Raw genomic sequence first — 14,361 nt, forward strand, 5'->3', positions numbered from 1 at the left:
TTAATTTATTTTGAGAGAGAGAGAACAGGGGGAGGGGCAGAGGAAGAGGGACAAAATCTCAAACTGACTCCTCACTAAACTGAGCATGGAACCTGACATGGGGCTCTATCTCATGACCCTGAGATCATGACCTGAGCCAAAATCAAGAGCTGGATACTTGACCAAAGGAGTCAGTCAGGTGCCCCAGGATTTTCTTAGTCTTAAACTAATGTCTTTTCCTTCCCCAGGATCTAACCCAGGGTACCACAAATGTAATATTAGTACTCATTTTTCTTTAGTCTCCTCTGGTTTGGAAAATTTCTCAGACTGTCTTGTGTTTTGTTTTTTGGTGGAAGTATAGTTGACATATGATATTATATTAGTTTCAGGCATACAACATAGTGATTCAACATTCATATACATTATGAAATACTATCTCAATAAATATAGTGACTATCTGTTACCAGAGTTACTACAGTATTATATGCTCTCAGCTGTATACCACATCTTTATCCATTCATTTATTGATGGATACTTATGATGGTTCCATATCTTAGCTATAATTAAGTAATACTGCAATGAACATAGGAGTGTATGTATCTCTTTGCTAGGTGTTTTCATTTTCGTTTCGTTTCATTTTCTTTAGACAAATACCCAGAAGTAGAATTGATGGATCATATAGTAGTTTTATTTTTAACTTTTTGAGGAGTTTTCATACTATTTTCCATAGAGGATGTACTGATTTATATTCCCACCAACAGTGCATGAGGGCTCACTTTTCACCTCCTCCTTGCCAATATTGTTAGTTCTTAACTGTTTGATACTAGCTAATCTGACAGATAGGAGTGGTTTCATTTCATTTCATTCATTCATTTCATTGTGGTTTTGATTTGTTTTTCCCTGATGATTAGTGATATTGAGCATCTTTTCATGGGTCTGTTGGCCAATTTGTATGTCTTCCTTGGAAAAGTGTTTAGCTATTCAGGTCCTCTGCCCAAAAGTGTCCAAACTGCACTTTTTGTTTTTTTGGTGTTGAGTTGTATGAGTTCTTTATATATTTTGGATATTAACTCCTTATCAGATATGTCATTTGCAAATATCTTCTCCCAACTCATAGGTTGCCTTTTCAATTTATTGATGAGTTCCTTCAGGAAAACTGACCAGTTACATGCAAAATCGTTAAACTGGGCCACTTTCTTAAACGATATATAAAAGTAAATTCAAAATGAATTAAAGACCTAAACATAAAACATGGAACCATAAAATTCTTAAAAAAAAAAAAAAAGTAAACTCTTAAACCTCAGCCTTAGGAATAGTTTTTTGGACCTATCTCCTCTGGCAAGGATGACAATAGCAAAAATAAATAATTATGACTGTATTAAACTAAAAATCTTTTGCACAGACTTTCCTTGTTTTTGATGACCTTGATAGTTTTAAGAAGTACTGGTCAGGTATTTTTAGCATTGGGATTTGTTTGAGGATTTTATCATGATTAGACCAGGATAATGTGTTTTTAAGAAAAAAATCCCTATGATAAAGTGTCATTCTCATTACTTCATATCATATGTCTGTGCTATTAACATGATTAAGTACTGTTGATGTGAACATTGGTCATTTGACTTAGGTAGTGTTTGTCAGATTTCTCCATGGTAATGTTACTTTCCCCCAACCCCCATTTCCATCCTGTGCACTTTGGAATACAGTCACTAGGTGCAGTCCAACTCAAGAGGTAAGAAGTTATGTTCTATCTCCTTGAGTATAAAGTATCTCATAAATTATTTGGAATTATTCTGTATAAAAGATGTGTCTATTATTCTGACTCATATATTTATCAATCATTTATTTTTCTCAGTATGGACTCATGGGTATTTATTTCTTATTTTGGGTAAACTATTTTCTCGCTCATATTATTTTAGGTTTGGCAGTTGGCTCATGTGTCCCTTTTACATAGTCTCATGGTTTTGTTTTTTGAGTACTCATTGTTTTCTGGCATTACAAGACTTTCCACACTCACTTTTACATTTTGCATTTTAGTCCTAGAATCAGCTAGATCTCTAAAGAGATCCTTTTATTGGAGAATGGTATAAGAAACTAAGATCTAGGTGCTGGTCAAACTTATTATTTTTAAAATGAAATCTATTTTTTTTTTACATTACTAGGATTGCTTAAATAATTCTCTATGTACCTTTAAAGATGTATAGTTAAATAAATATATACTAAGTCTTACCTAACCAAACATTGGAAAACAGTGCATATGTGCATATTTAATGGTTTTTACATATATATGTCAGAAAATTATTTAAAATTATAATTAAACACTTGATGATGATTAATTTCTGGCAGGTGATATAGTATTCCTATGACTTACTTCATTAAATCTATATTCAGATCCATGAGGTAAGTGTATTCTTATATCTAGTTAACAGATAAGAGAACTATGATTTCATGAGTTTATATAGATATAAAATACTTGAAATTTGTCAGCAGTTATGTTTTTTCATTAATAGGAAAATCTAAGACAATTAGGTACAACATTTGAAAATATCTAAATTGATTGTATTTAGTTGAACATTGGGATGGTTACTTTTATGTGGCAACCTGACTGGGCCACAGAGTAGCCAGATTAGACAGTATTTACAGGTGTGTCTGTGAGGGTGTTTCCTGATGATACAAGCATTTGGATCAGTAGACTCGGTAAAGTAGACGGCCCTTCCCAAACTGGGCAGGCATCAGCCAATCTGTTGAGGGCTTGAGTAGCACAAAAACTAAAGAAAGGAAGGACTTGCTCCTTTTCTGCTTACCTGCTGAGCTGAGATGCTGTTTTTTTTCTTGTTCTTGGACTGGGATTTATACCATCCTCTCCCCTAGTTCTAATGCCTTTGAATTTAAGACTAATACACCACTTGCTCTCCTAGGTCTCTGGCTTGCAGACAGATCATGAAACTTCTCAACCTCCATAATTGTCTGAGCCAATTTCTCATAATGAATTGCCATAATACACAGATAGGTATAGATCCATAGATATATCTCCCATTGGTTCTGTTTCTTTGGAGAACACTAGCTAATTTAGTTTTCAAATTCATAGCTTAGAAAAAGATACTAAATCCAAGGAAGCATCCAGATCTACTTTTCATATATTAGTCTATACAATAATTTACAAATAATGATTAGTTTAGTAAAAGGAAAGAAAGGAAGGAAGGAAGGAAGGAAGGAAGAAAGAAAGAAAGAACAAACCTGACAATTTCTTGAGAAACTGAAAGAACAGGAAAAAATATTTTAAATATAACATGATAGACTGGTAATAAATTCCTTACTTTTCATTTTATCATTTGGTTGTATCAGTGGCCTTTCCAATAGAAAAGTAAGAAACTCATCTATTTCAGTGAATGTATAAACAAAGTTCATTTCACTCTAGTTTCTGCCTAAGGGATAATTGGTTGGTCACTTTAGAAGCGGACTTTAAAAAAATGAAGGACTAATAATGTTGTTGGAAGACTGAAATGAGTTCAGATAAGAGACAGAAATGCTTTTAAAAGTTAATTACGTTTGCTTTACCTTTTCTCTTGGTGTTCATTACCTTTAAATGGAGCCACACAATGGCAGAAGTAATTACCAGGTTGGTCAATGCAGGTAGCGCCATTCTTGCATGGATGTGAAGAACACAAATCTGTATTTATTTTATATCTTGAAACTTTGAAAAAATAATAAAAAGGTTTTAAGTTTTAATAAGGCAACCAGGTGTCAGGTTATAATTCTTAAATTTCCCCAAATCTTTTAATCCATTTCGGGTGATACCTGAGACTAAACTCCTCAGATAAAAAATGCCACACATATTAGTGTCAGAATCCATTTGTTTCACCTTACTACAAACTGCAACAACTTCTCTTGGAATTACTAAATGCAGACTAATCTCCTCTGAATTCGTAGGCATCCAAAGTCTGCTTAGATGTGAAATAATTTATCTTCTGCTTTGGATTCTAGAGACAGAGTAGATGTTTCAAGTTACTGGGATACAAATCAAATGTTAATTTAAGGAAAATAAAAAGGATCAAAAAGGAAATACTAGTGAATCAATGGCATCCTGATGTATGTCCTCCAAGGCTAAATGTTTTTACAAGGCACAGTTGTCAAATGTTACTTACCAATAAAGCCAGGGGGGAACAAGTATTTGAATTTATCCATGAACTCTGTAGATGTAGTATTATGGAGGCAAGGTGATGAGTCACATTTCTTTTTATTAATTTCACAAAGCAGGTCTATATGGAAAGAAAATAAATCAGAAGTATTCATTTACTATATAGTTTTAACATTTTCTTTTTTTTCTTTTTTTTTTTTTTTCTTTTAAGTAATCTCTATGCCTAAGGTGGGACTCAAACTCACAACCCCAAGATTAAAAGTTGTATGTTCTATGGAGTAAGCCAGCCAGGGACCTCCTAACATTTTCTTTTAACTGGTTCTGCAGTGCAGATTTCCCATGAATGTTCCACTTAGAGCTGTGTTTCTAAAGCTGACTTTCATATTCTGTCACTTGGATTGTTTATTAATTTGCAAAGCATTGAAAACATAGCCTAAGCTGATTCTGAATTGATTTTTAACTTTTTTGATAGCTTTTTTTTTTTTTTTTGCCAATTTTGAATAAGAACAGAAAAATTGGCTTTGACACATAACACATGGTATTAGCAAGTTAGAAGAATGGAAATCTTTCTAATCTTAAATGTTTTTTTCTAAAATGGTGAAATGAATCTGGGCTGGAGGAAAATTAAGGTAATAGATAACTAAATAGGAAAGAGCATACCTAACTAAATAAAAAACCTATTTGTATTATTATGATCACTAACAAAATAGTAAGTGAAAATGTGGCATTAGAATATCAAGTTAACCCAGGAAAAAATGAAAATTAAAAATAATAATGAGTAAATAAATACTTTGCTTAAACCTTAAAATTATTTTTTGGTAATTTTCCTTATGAATCAACTTTGTGAGAAGAAAAATGGCACATTTAAAAACCTTAGTTTATTCCTTATAATTAGGGATGTACCAAAATTCACTTCTTCAAAACACCTTGTTTTTGCTCTGTGTCATACAATTTTAAGAAATAATCTTGAGTTTTTGTTTATGATAAACAGTACATTAAGTTTTAATAAGTGACCACACAGATCTGAAGATGGTCATTCTTAAGGTTAACCACATAAAACCAGTTTCTCAGATTTAATAGGGAAAAAAAAAAAAGTTGTTTCATTGTGGTTTTCAAAACAAGTAAGACTTTCTTATTGCTTAAAGGTTATGCAGTGCTTTATTTTTGAAACAATCATTCACATAGAAGTAGAATTAGGAAGAGTTTTGGGAAGATAGATTTTGGACATTTTGGCTTGTAATGATGACAGTTTGATAGTATTTGCTTGCATATAAAGCACTGAGAGTCTCACTACTTTTTCCAATCTTGGAAAAAAAGGTCTATTATTAGAGTGTCCTCCTAATGTAAAAAATCATATTATTTAAAAACATAAACAGCTCTTTATCAAAATAACGGATATATATTGACAAGGGCTATTGTAGGAGTTACCAGAGTAACAGAATGAAATGTGGTATAAAAATAAATATTAGACGTTTTAAATATGAGTGTGATGGGGGGCCTTGGGGAGGCACCATCAGTTAAGTGCCAGACTCTTGGTTTAGGCTCAGGTTGTGATCTTAGGGTTGTGAGATCCAGCCCCACAGTGGCCACCTACGTGCTCAGCATGGAATCTGCCTAAGATTCTCTCTCCCTCTCCTTCTGCCCCTCCCCCACTCACACGTGCGTGCTCTCTCAAATAAATAATCTTAAAAAATAATAAATATAAGTGTAATGAACTTATAGTTGATAAACCTAAGGAAAAAAACCCAGTTTATTTACAAAAGCAAAGTATTCATTCAACACTAAATATATATGTTTCTGTGATTATGTGAAGATGTAGTAAAATAATCCAAACAGATACTATATATTCAAATGTTCTCCTGGGAAAAGAATTAATATGCATGTTTACTAGATGAATTGTATCTTCTAAAAATAAGGAGTTACTTCTACCTCAAATTAACCTTCAGGTATTAATTTTGGTTAGCATGTGTGCCTACCTTGAAATCCATTCTGACACAGACAGCTAAAGGTGCTGTAAAGATCAACACAAGTAACCCCTTTTGCACAGGCATCACTAAGGCACTCATCTACCTCAGCCTCACAGTTATTATTTAGAAACAAGCAAAGGATTCACTTCATTATAAATGTGCCACTGATACAACTTGCAACTAAATCTAAGATTATTTTCAGTGTATATGAGATTTTCAACTTGTCCACAAAAATTTGACACATTGCCTAATGCCATCAATTACTCTTTCTGTTTTTGTTCTGATGTGACTACAACTGTGGCTTTATTCTCATCTCCATGCACCTAGAATTCAAAATTTACATTACTTCCTTAAAATTGAATACATGCATGACTATTTATATATAATTATACAATGTTAACCAAACTGACTTTCTTTGATGCCTCTCCTTGAAAAACAGTCCATTATATATAATTCGAATCCTTTCTGCAGTTCTTTAAAAACAAAACAAAAACCATAACTAAGAACTTCTCAGCTCCTTGTTTCTTTAAGTTACTGTTGACTTGCAAATTGGCCCTTGTACATGGAGGGCAAGGAAAGACAGAAGAAAGAGGTCGAGCACTCCAGATTGGTAGGTGGTAAGTTTAATAATAAGGGAATTTTCTACAAGGTCTGCCTTGGGCTGCCAAAAAACCAGGAGATTTCTACATTTACCTGCCAGAATCTTAACTTTATTTGTAGTCTATAACTTGGTTCAGTCATGTATTCATGGGACCAGATAATCTTAACAACATCTTCCTCTTTCAAGTTTATATCCTTAAAACAGCTGCCAGTGTGACAGCAGTGGGCAACATGTTTTTATATATATATTCTAAGGACAGAGGCAGGGGTAAGGAGCCTCCAAATGCCCCCATATAACATGAGGGTCAACAAGCAGCCACATGATCTCCTTCAACAATTACTATAAACTGAATTTATTTTCATATTCCCAAATTACTTTAAATAATTTCTAAGTAGAAAAAGATAGGATTTTTGCAAAATTATTTAAGGAAAGAATACATAGTGGAATTTGTCTCTTATTTCCTTGCACTATTCATCCTCTGAACTCCCTTTTGCATATGGATAATTAACTATTTAATAATTATTCAATAAAAGTTAAAGACCATCTCTCATAATAGGTGAAAATCCAAGTTATATCTTTCTCAGTCGTGGGTACCCCAAAATGTGGATATGCAACCAAAAGCTGGCTAATATATCATGGACCCACCACAGAATTTGAAAGCAAGCTGGTGACGACAAGAAACAGGGATGGAAAACTCATTTGTTTTGCAGCTGGTAACATCAGGACAACCATAACAGTTTTCCATGGCCCTACTAACAACACTGCTTCAGTGTTACCTAGTGTCACTGCCATCCATCCCTACTAACGTTGTGATAATATATGATGTTTCCTTATCTACTTTCTAGACTCCATCTTATATGCCAATTTTCCACATCTGGTTCTAGAAGCTCCTATAGATCGTACTTGTAATGTTCTTTAATAAACTCTAAATTAAATAATTTTCTTGTTAAACCACACTGAGTATATTTCTCATACCCACAGTGAATAACTCCTTTACTGGTATGCACAACAATTTGTTTTTGACATTATTATTAAATATTTATATTTCAATTTTACATATAAAGCAATCAGGGAAAAAACTAAGAAGAGTTTTCAGATATCTGTAGTAAATATCACTAATGTTAATAAATCATTAATGTTAATCTATATTTCATGTCTTCTATTTTCAGGGGCAAAGAAGGTCATAGCCACCAGCCTTTGAAGTTAGGGATATTTGTTTATACTTTCTTTTGCTGTCTTTGCCTGGTTTTGCATTCTGGATAATAGTGATCTCACTGAATTTCTCAGAAAGTTTTCAATATTCTTCTCCTTATAGAAAGAACTGTACAGAGGGCATAGAAAAAAGAATTCTTGTGTACTGTTGGTGGGACCGTAAATTGGTGTGACATTGCAGGAAACAGTATGGAGTTTCCTCAAAAATTAAAAAAGAAACCAAAACATATTGTTCAGGAATTCTACTACTAAGCATTTACCCCCCAAAAAAGAGAGAATGTTAATTCCAAAAGATATATGCACCCTTATGTTTATTGGAGCATTATTTATAATCAAGATATGGATGCAACCAAATGTCCACGGATAGATGAGTGAATACAGATGTAGTATCTATCTATCTATCTATCATCTATCATCTATAGATCTACCATGAAATATTACACAGCCATAAAATATGAAGAGATATTGTCATTTGGAACTACATGAATGGACCTAGAGTGTATTACACTAAGGGAAATAAGTCAGACAAAAAATAGTATTTATTTTCCAAAACATCATTTATATATGGAATTAAAACAAACAAATAAATGAACAAACAAACAAATAACCAGAAACAGACTCACAAATACAGAGACAAAGTTGTGGTTGCCAGAGGGGAGGGAGTCAGGGAATGAAAGAGGTAAAGGAGATTAAAAGGTACAAACTTCCAGTTATAAAATAAAGAAGTCACAAAGATGAAAAGTACAGTATAGGGAACACAGTCAATAATATTGTAATAATTTTGAATGGTGACAGATGGTAACTATACTTTTCACAGTTAGCACTGCACAATGTATAGAACTGTCAAATCCCTGTTGTGCACCTGAAACTAATATAACACTCTATGTCAACTCTAGTTCAATAATTCATTAAATTATTATTATTTACATAAATAATAAATAAATAATATTATTTAATATTATTAAATATTAAAAAAAAGAAAGAGTTGTGTGTAGTTGACATTATTAATTGCTTAAATATTTGACAGAATTCACTGGTACAATCATCTGGCCAATGTTTTTCTTCAGGGTAAATTATTCAATTATAACTCAATTTTGTTACTTGTTATTTGTTCATTTTTTTAAAATTTTGAATTAAGTTTTGTGTTTTTGTGCCTTTCTAGGAATTTTTATAATCCCTCTATGTTTTCTAGTTTGTTGGCATGCAGTTGTTCATAGTAATTCCTATGACCTTTTAAAATTTCTGTAGTGTTGTAATGATGCCTCCTCTTCTATTCCTGGTATTAACGAAGTGTGTGTGTGTCTCTCTCTGTTTTCTAAGTTACACTAAAGATTTATCAATTTGTAATCTTTAAAAAAACCCCGATTTTTGTGTGGTTGATTCCTCCTATTTTCTATTTTATTGATTTCTAATTCAATCTTTGTTGTTTTCCTCTTTAGCTTACTTTGGATTTAGTTGCTTTTCTTTTTCAAGCTTTTGAGGTGCAAGTTTAGATTACTTACTTTAGGTGCTTTTTTCTAATATAAGCATTGAAACCCATAAACTTATATCTAAGCACTTCTTTAACATACATTTTGATTTTCTGTATTCATTTCCATTCCATTAAAAAAAATTCAAATATCTCCCATCATATTTCTTTGTGTTACTTATATGTAGGTTAATTTCCCAAATATCTTTCTGGGGTTGAGTTTTAATTAATTCTATTGTGGTCTTTTTAAACCTAATATATTGTCTGTTGGAGAAGGTTCCATGTGTTTAAAAAGTATACATAGTCTTCCATTCTGCTGTAGCTAGATGGAGTTTTCTACGAATGCCAGTTAGACCGGCTGGTTGATGTTAACTCATCAATATATTAGCTGATTTTTCATCTAGTTGTTCTATTATTGTGATGAAGTTACTGAAATCTCCAACTATACTTGTTAATTAATGTATTTATCTTTTGAATGTTCCATTTTTGGTTAGTGCATACTGGAGTTCTGTTGATAGATACGTATATATTTATGGTTGTTTTATCTTTCTGATGTATTGATCCTCTGCCATGATGAAATTTTGCTATTTGTCTCTTGTAATATTTCTTGTCTTAAAGTATATTTTGTGGAATATTAAGAAAGCTCCTCTAGCTCTCTTATGTTTACTCTTCATATGATATCTTTTAAACATCATTTAAGTTTTAGCCTATTTGAGTCTTTGAATATGAGCACATAATCTAATGTTGCTTTTTTAAAAAATCCAGTCTGACACTTAAGCTTTGTGATTAGAGTGGGCTCCAATCTTAGTTTAGCAGACAGAATCTTCAAAGCAGGTGTTATAAATATGTTCAAAGAATTAAAGAAAACTGTATTTAAAAATTAAATTAAAATTTGATGAAAAGTACACAGGAAGTATGAAATTCCAATAGAGAAGAACTATAAAATAAATAATTAAAAATAAATTCTATACTGGAAAATGCAAATAACTGAAATGAGAAGTTTTCTAACAGGGTTTAATGGCAGATATTAGGTGACTAAAGAAAGTCTCCGAATTCTAAGACAGATCAATAGAAATTACAAATACTAGCCAATTCACTAGGACCAACTGAAACAGTAAGTAATCCCATAAGTTAACTTTGTTACCAAATCATTGGCCTTTGTTGCATAACATGAAGTTGGGTTTTAATCATATTTCTAGGTCCCCGCTTCTATCCCCATTGACATATATTGCTCTTTCTCTTTCTCCATCTATCCTATTGGATTTTCCCAAGGATTGACTATTTCTCCTGTTTTTCCTTTCCGTGCCCTTTGATTTTAAGGCTTTTCATATACTCCTATAAACATGTTCCCTACATCCTGATTCTCACTTTTGACTCAATTCCTAGTACATGTTTCAAACCTAACTCTGGTCATATCGTTATCTCAAATTAAACACCTCAAGACACTAAATCCTTCCCCAATTAAAATGTTATCAGTGATAAAATAATTCATATCTTCAACAATAGTTTACTGAGTAGTTTACTGAATTCTCTTTAGGATTCCTTTTGGATTAATTATTCTATGTCTGCTAATTAGGAAATGGAAGTATATAGGTAAATATAACACATACTAGTAAATTTTATTTGCAGAGTAAAAATTCTTTATGTGCAAATCTATTTACTGTAATTGTTTTGCATGTTATTGTCATGTTCTGCATTATACCCTTTAGCAGGAGTCATATTGATAATTTAAAATAGTTTAGCAAAATAACAGGAGTGTAAGTCTTATTTAAAGACAAATAAGACATGTTATTCTTTAGGAGCCTAATATATGTATAAATAAAAGATCTACATCTAGTTTCATTACTTCAAAATCTCAGAACATCAAGGATAAAAGGAAAACTTGAAGTGTTTCTGGAAAAAATATTACTTGGAGTAACTAAATAATAAAATAATCCTCTTTCTCAAATATTCTCAAGAAATTACTTTAGGATGTGCTTCTAGGAATGGGGCACCTGGGGCTTAGCCAGTTAAGCAATCCCCTCTTGATTTCGCTCAGGTCATGCATGATCTCAGGGTGATGGGATCCAGCTGTCTTGGGCTCTGCACTCAGTGGGGAGTCTGCTTCTCTCCTTCCTCTCCTCTGCATGCTTTCTCCCTCTCCTCCCCCCTTCTCTCTCTCAAATAAATAAATGCTAAAAAAAAAAAAATGCTCCTAGGGAAAAAAGAGAAATGGTATATGAAAATATTCATTTAATTCAGGAGTACAGTGTTAAGTTATCCTATGATAATGGCTGGGAAGAATTACTGTCTAAATTAATGAATGTTGAAGAAACTCTTTTTTCAAGGATAGTTTTGTGGATCCATTCTACATATAAAGTGGACATAATGCTGTATACTACATGTAAAACTTAAATAAGAAGAAACTAATTCTTCTTTAAATACAAATAAAGAAGTCAATGAGAAATTTGAGCAGAAATATAAAAGTGTATAAAGAATGCGATTGTCTAAATCAATTAAATTTGATCTGAGCTAAACTGATTTAGTGTAAAATAAACTATTAGATCTCAAGGCTAGAAATACTGTCCTTCAAATGGACTTGGATTGCAACATAGGAAACTTCAGAAAACAGATGTAATTCTAACACCACTTCATCAGTGAAGAATATTTATATATGCATAATAATATAAATGTGATTTGTTTTCAACTTTTAAACTCAACGTTTAAACAAAGTGCAGCTGACAGTTATAATGTATTCAAACAATGATAATGTAAACACAAAAAAAAGTGACGGAATTTGGTAAGTGAAAAGGGTTAAATGGGAAAGAGAAGAGTAAGAGCACCAATATCGTTAACTTTAATAAAAGTCAAGATGGGACATCGGAATTTGATTAGAAATAAAAGTCTGAACACAAGAACTAAAAATAATAACACCTATCAAGAAAAAGTTGGAGATAAAAGGTGGTTCAGAGAATTAATGAGAAGATTCATCTTTCATAATGGAGAACCAATTAATTAACATGCATAATAAATTCACAAAACTCAAAAGAGCAAATAAATTTTTTGAATGAGCAAATAAGGCATAATAGAATAAAATAAGGAACTATTAAAACATTTTTGTCTCTGTTTAGCAGACTTGGAAGTAGAGAATCTCTTGTTTTTTATTGGAAGTTGATTTTTATTTACCATGTTTAGTGCTCAAGTTTGTTTTTTGCTTGTTTTTAAAAATTGTGACCACTTCAATAACATTTTGTGAAACTATCTCTTCTCTCATGAAATAATTGAATTTAAACGGACACAAATATGAAAGGTTAGTGTGAAGTTTATAAAAATGACTAGTTCTGTGACTATCATTAAGTAAGCTCAGATTCATGGTTCTCACTTTTATAATCAATACAACACAGAAGTTAAACCTCAATTTTCTCTTGTGCTATTTATAAAGTTTTCAGTGTTGTCCTCAGCCACGATTCATATAACACCAATCTGTGAATTATTCAATTATGCAAAAGAGATTTTGTAGCTAATTCTAAAAAAAAAAAAAGTTTACCATATTTTGAAAATTTATAATCAGTACCTCTACTTGAATTATATATTTTAATAAGATAATAGTGGTTTTCTACAAAAATAAAGAACCATATAGCAGCAGAAATATGGATTTAACAAGAGAAAAATAAATACAAAGAAAAATAAATTCCTTTATGAAAAGTTAAAAGCTGATGAGTTGTGAAATATCCTTATCAATCTCTTGCAAATTTTATATATCTGTAATACCTAACTGTTTGAGAATCTGAAGGTGGCATTTCTATTCAACACAGTTATAGATCCAATAGCTTATGTGCCAAAACAAAGCATGATTTCCATTTTATGAAAAAGAAAAGACTGCTTCCTTTAACTGTGAAAAATGTCTTATTGACTTTCTGTGCATCTTTCTCTTGCTATGATTTTAGAAACAAGGGATTTTTCAGAGAAGAACTTGAAGTAATGTTCTCTAAAATTACCTATTTTAGGTACGGTTTATGTATCTCCAGATCAAACCAGCTGGGTCACAATTACACAGTGTTTACTATCTTTACATCTACTTACTTCTGTAATCCTGTAACAACCTTAGTAGGCAGGTATTGTTCTTATCTCTATTTTAAAGGTGTGGGATTTAGATAAATAGAGGTAATATAAACTTGCTTATGTCTCTCATCAACAGCTGTGATTCAAATCCAAGCAATCTGCTGTCAGATTTCTTATTCTTTATACTTGATTCATTTTAACGGAATTTTTCACTCTGTAGAATCACCCCACATATTTCTGGTTATTTGTGCCAATAGACTAATTCATTTGATTATGAAAAGACATGTGGCTTTCCCCTCATCTCCTGTTCTGGATATCTTTATCAAAATGTTGCCTATTGTAATATCTCCTGTCAAAGATTTTGAGTCCCTAAAATGTGAAGGAGCCTTTTCAAAGTTCATTCCAAAAGCTGAGGCATGAGTTCCAAAGCAAATCAGCCCAGGTTCCCTATAATCATACCACTAATCCATTTAGCTATCTGCCCACTCATTTGTGTGTTACAGCAGGTGAAGTAGAATACAGAAACTTAATGTTGTGGGTTTATAAAATGAATTCAAGAATATGGCTAAAAATCCATATCTTAAGGATTTTAGGTGATCCCTTAACTTGATCCTAGTATTTCTAGCACACAGTACAGAAGAAAACCTGGCCAGTTACATCATTAGCAATGCTCATTACATAACAGTGCATTATTGATTCAAGAATAATTGCTCTTGATGCAAGGCCAGAAAGAAATGTCCTGAGAGGGTCCTCCTAAAGAGGATGTAAGTAACTTTTCTTAATTATATTTAGAAATGGATTATGGGATACTAAGGCACAGGTAAATTTAGATCTTTCCTAAAAGGTGTTTTTTCCTCAGTCCAATTTTTGATAAATGTTGACTACAAATAAGTTTTAGATTATATTAATATATACTGGGGGAGCTGGTATCTTGCTTTCACTATAAAATCAAAACACC

At 32.1% G+C, this 14,361-nt stretch overlaps 1 protein-coding gene across 1 annotated transcript in view; it reads right to left on the minus strand.

Moving 5' to 3' along the window:
• EYS (eyes shut homolog) overlaps positions 1–14,361 on the minus strand; it is a gene marked incomplete at both ends in the record, with an annotated part of 1,618,725 nt that overhangs the window by 1,240,478 nt on the left and 363,886 nt on the right. Inside the window, one exon of the mRNA XM_080805925.1 lies at positions 3,557–3,663. Coding sequence (XP_080662051.1) covers positions 3,557–3,663 — 107 coding nt within the window. The remainder of the gene's footprint in view (positions 1–3,556; positions 3,664–14,361) is intronic.

Source organism: Martes martes (genome assembly GCF_963455335.1).
Source record: "Martes martes genome assembly, chromosome: 6".
NCBI classification, from domain to species: Eukaryota; Metazoa; Chordata; class Mammalia; order Carnivora; family Mustelidae; genus Martes; species Martes martes.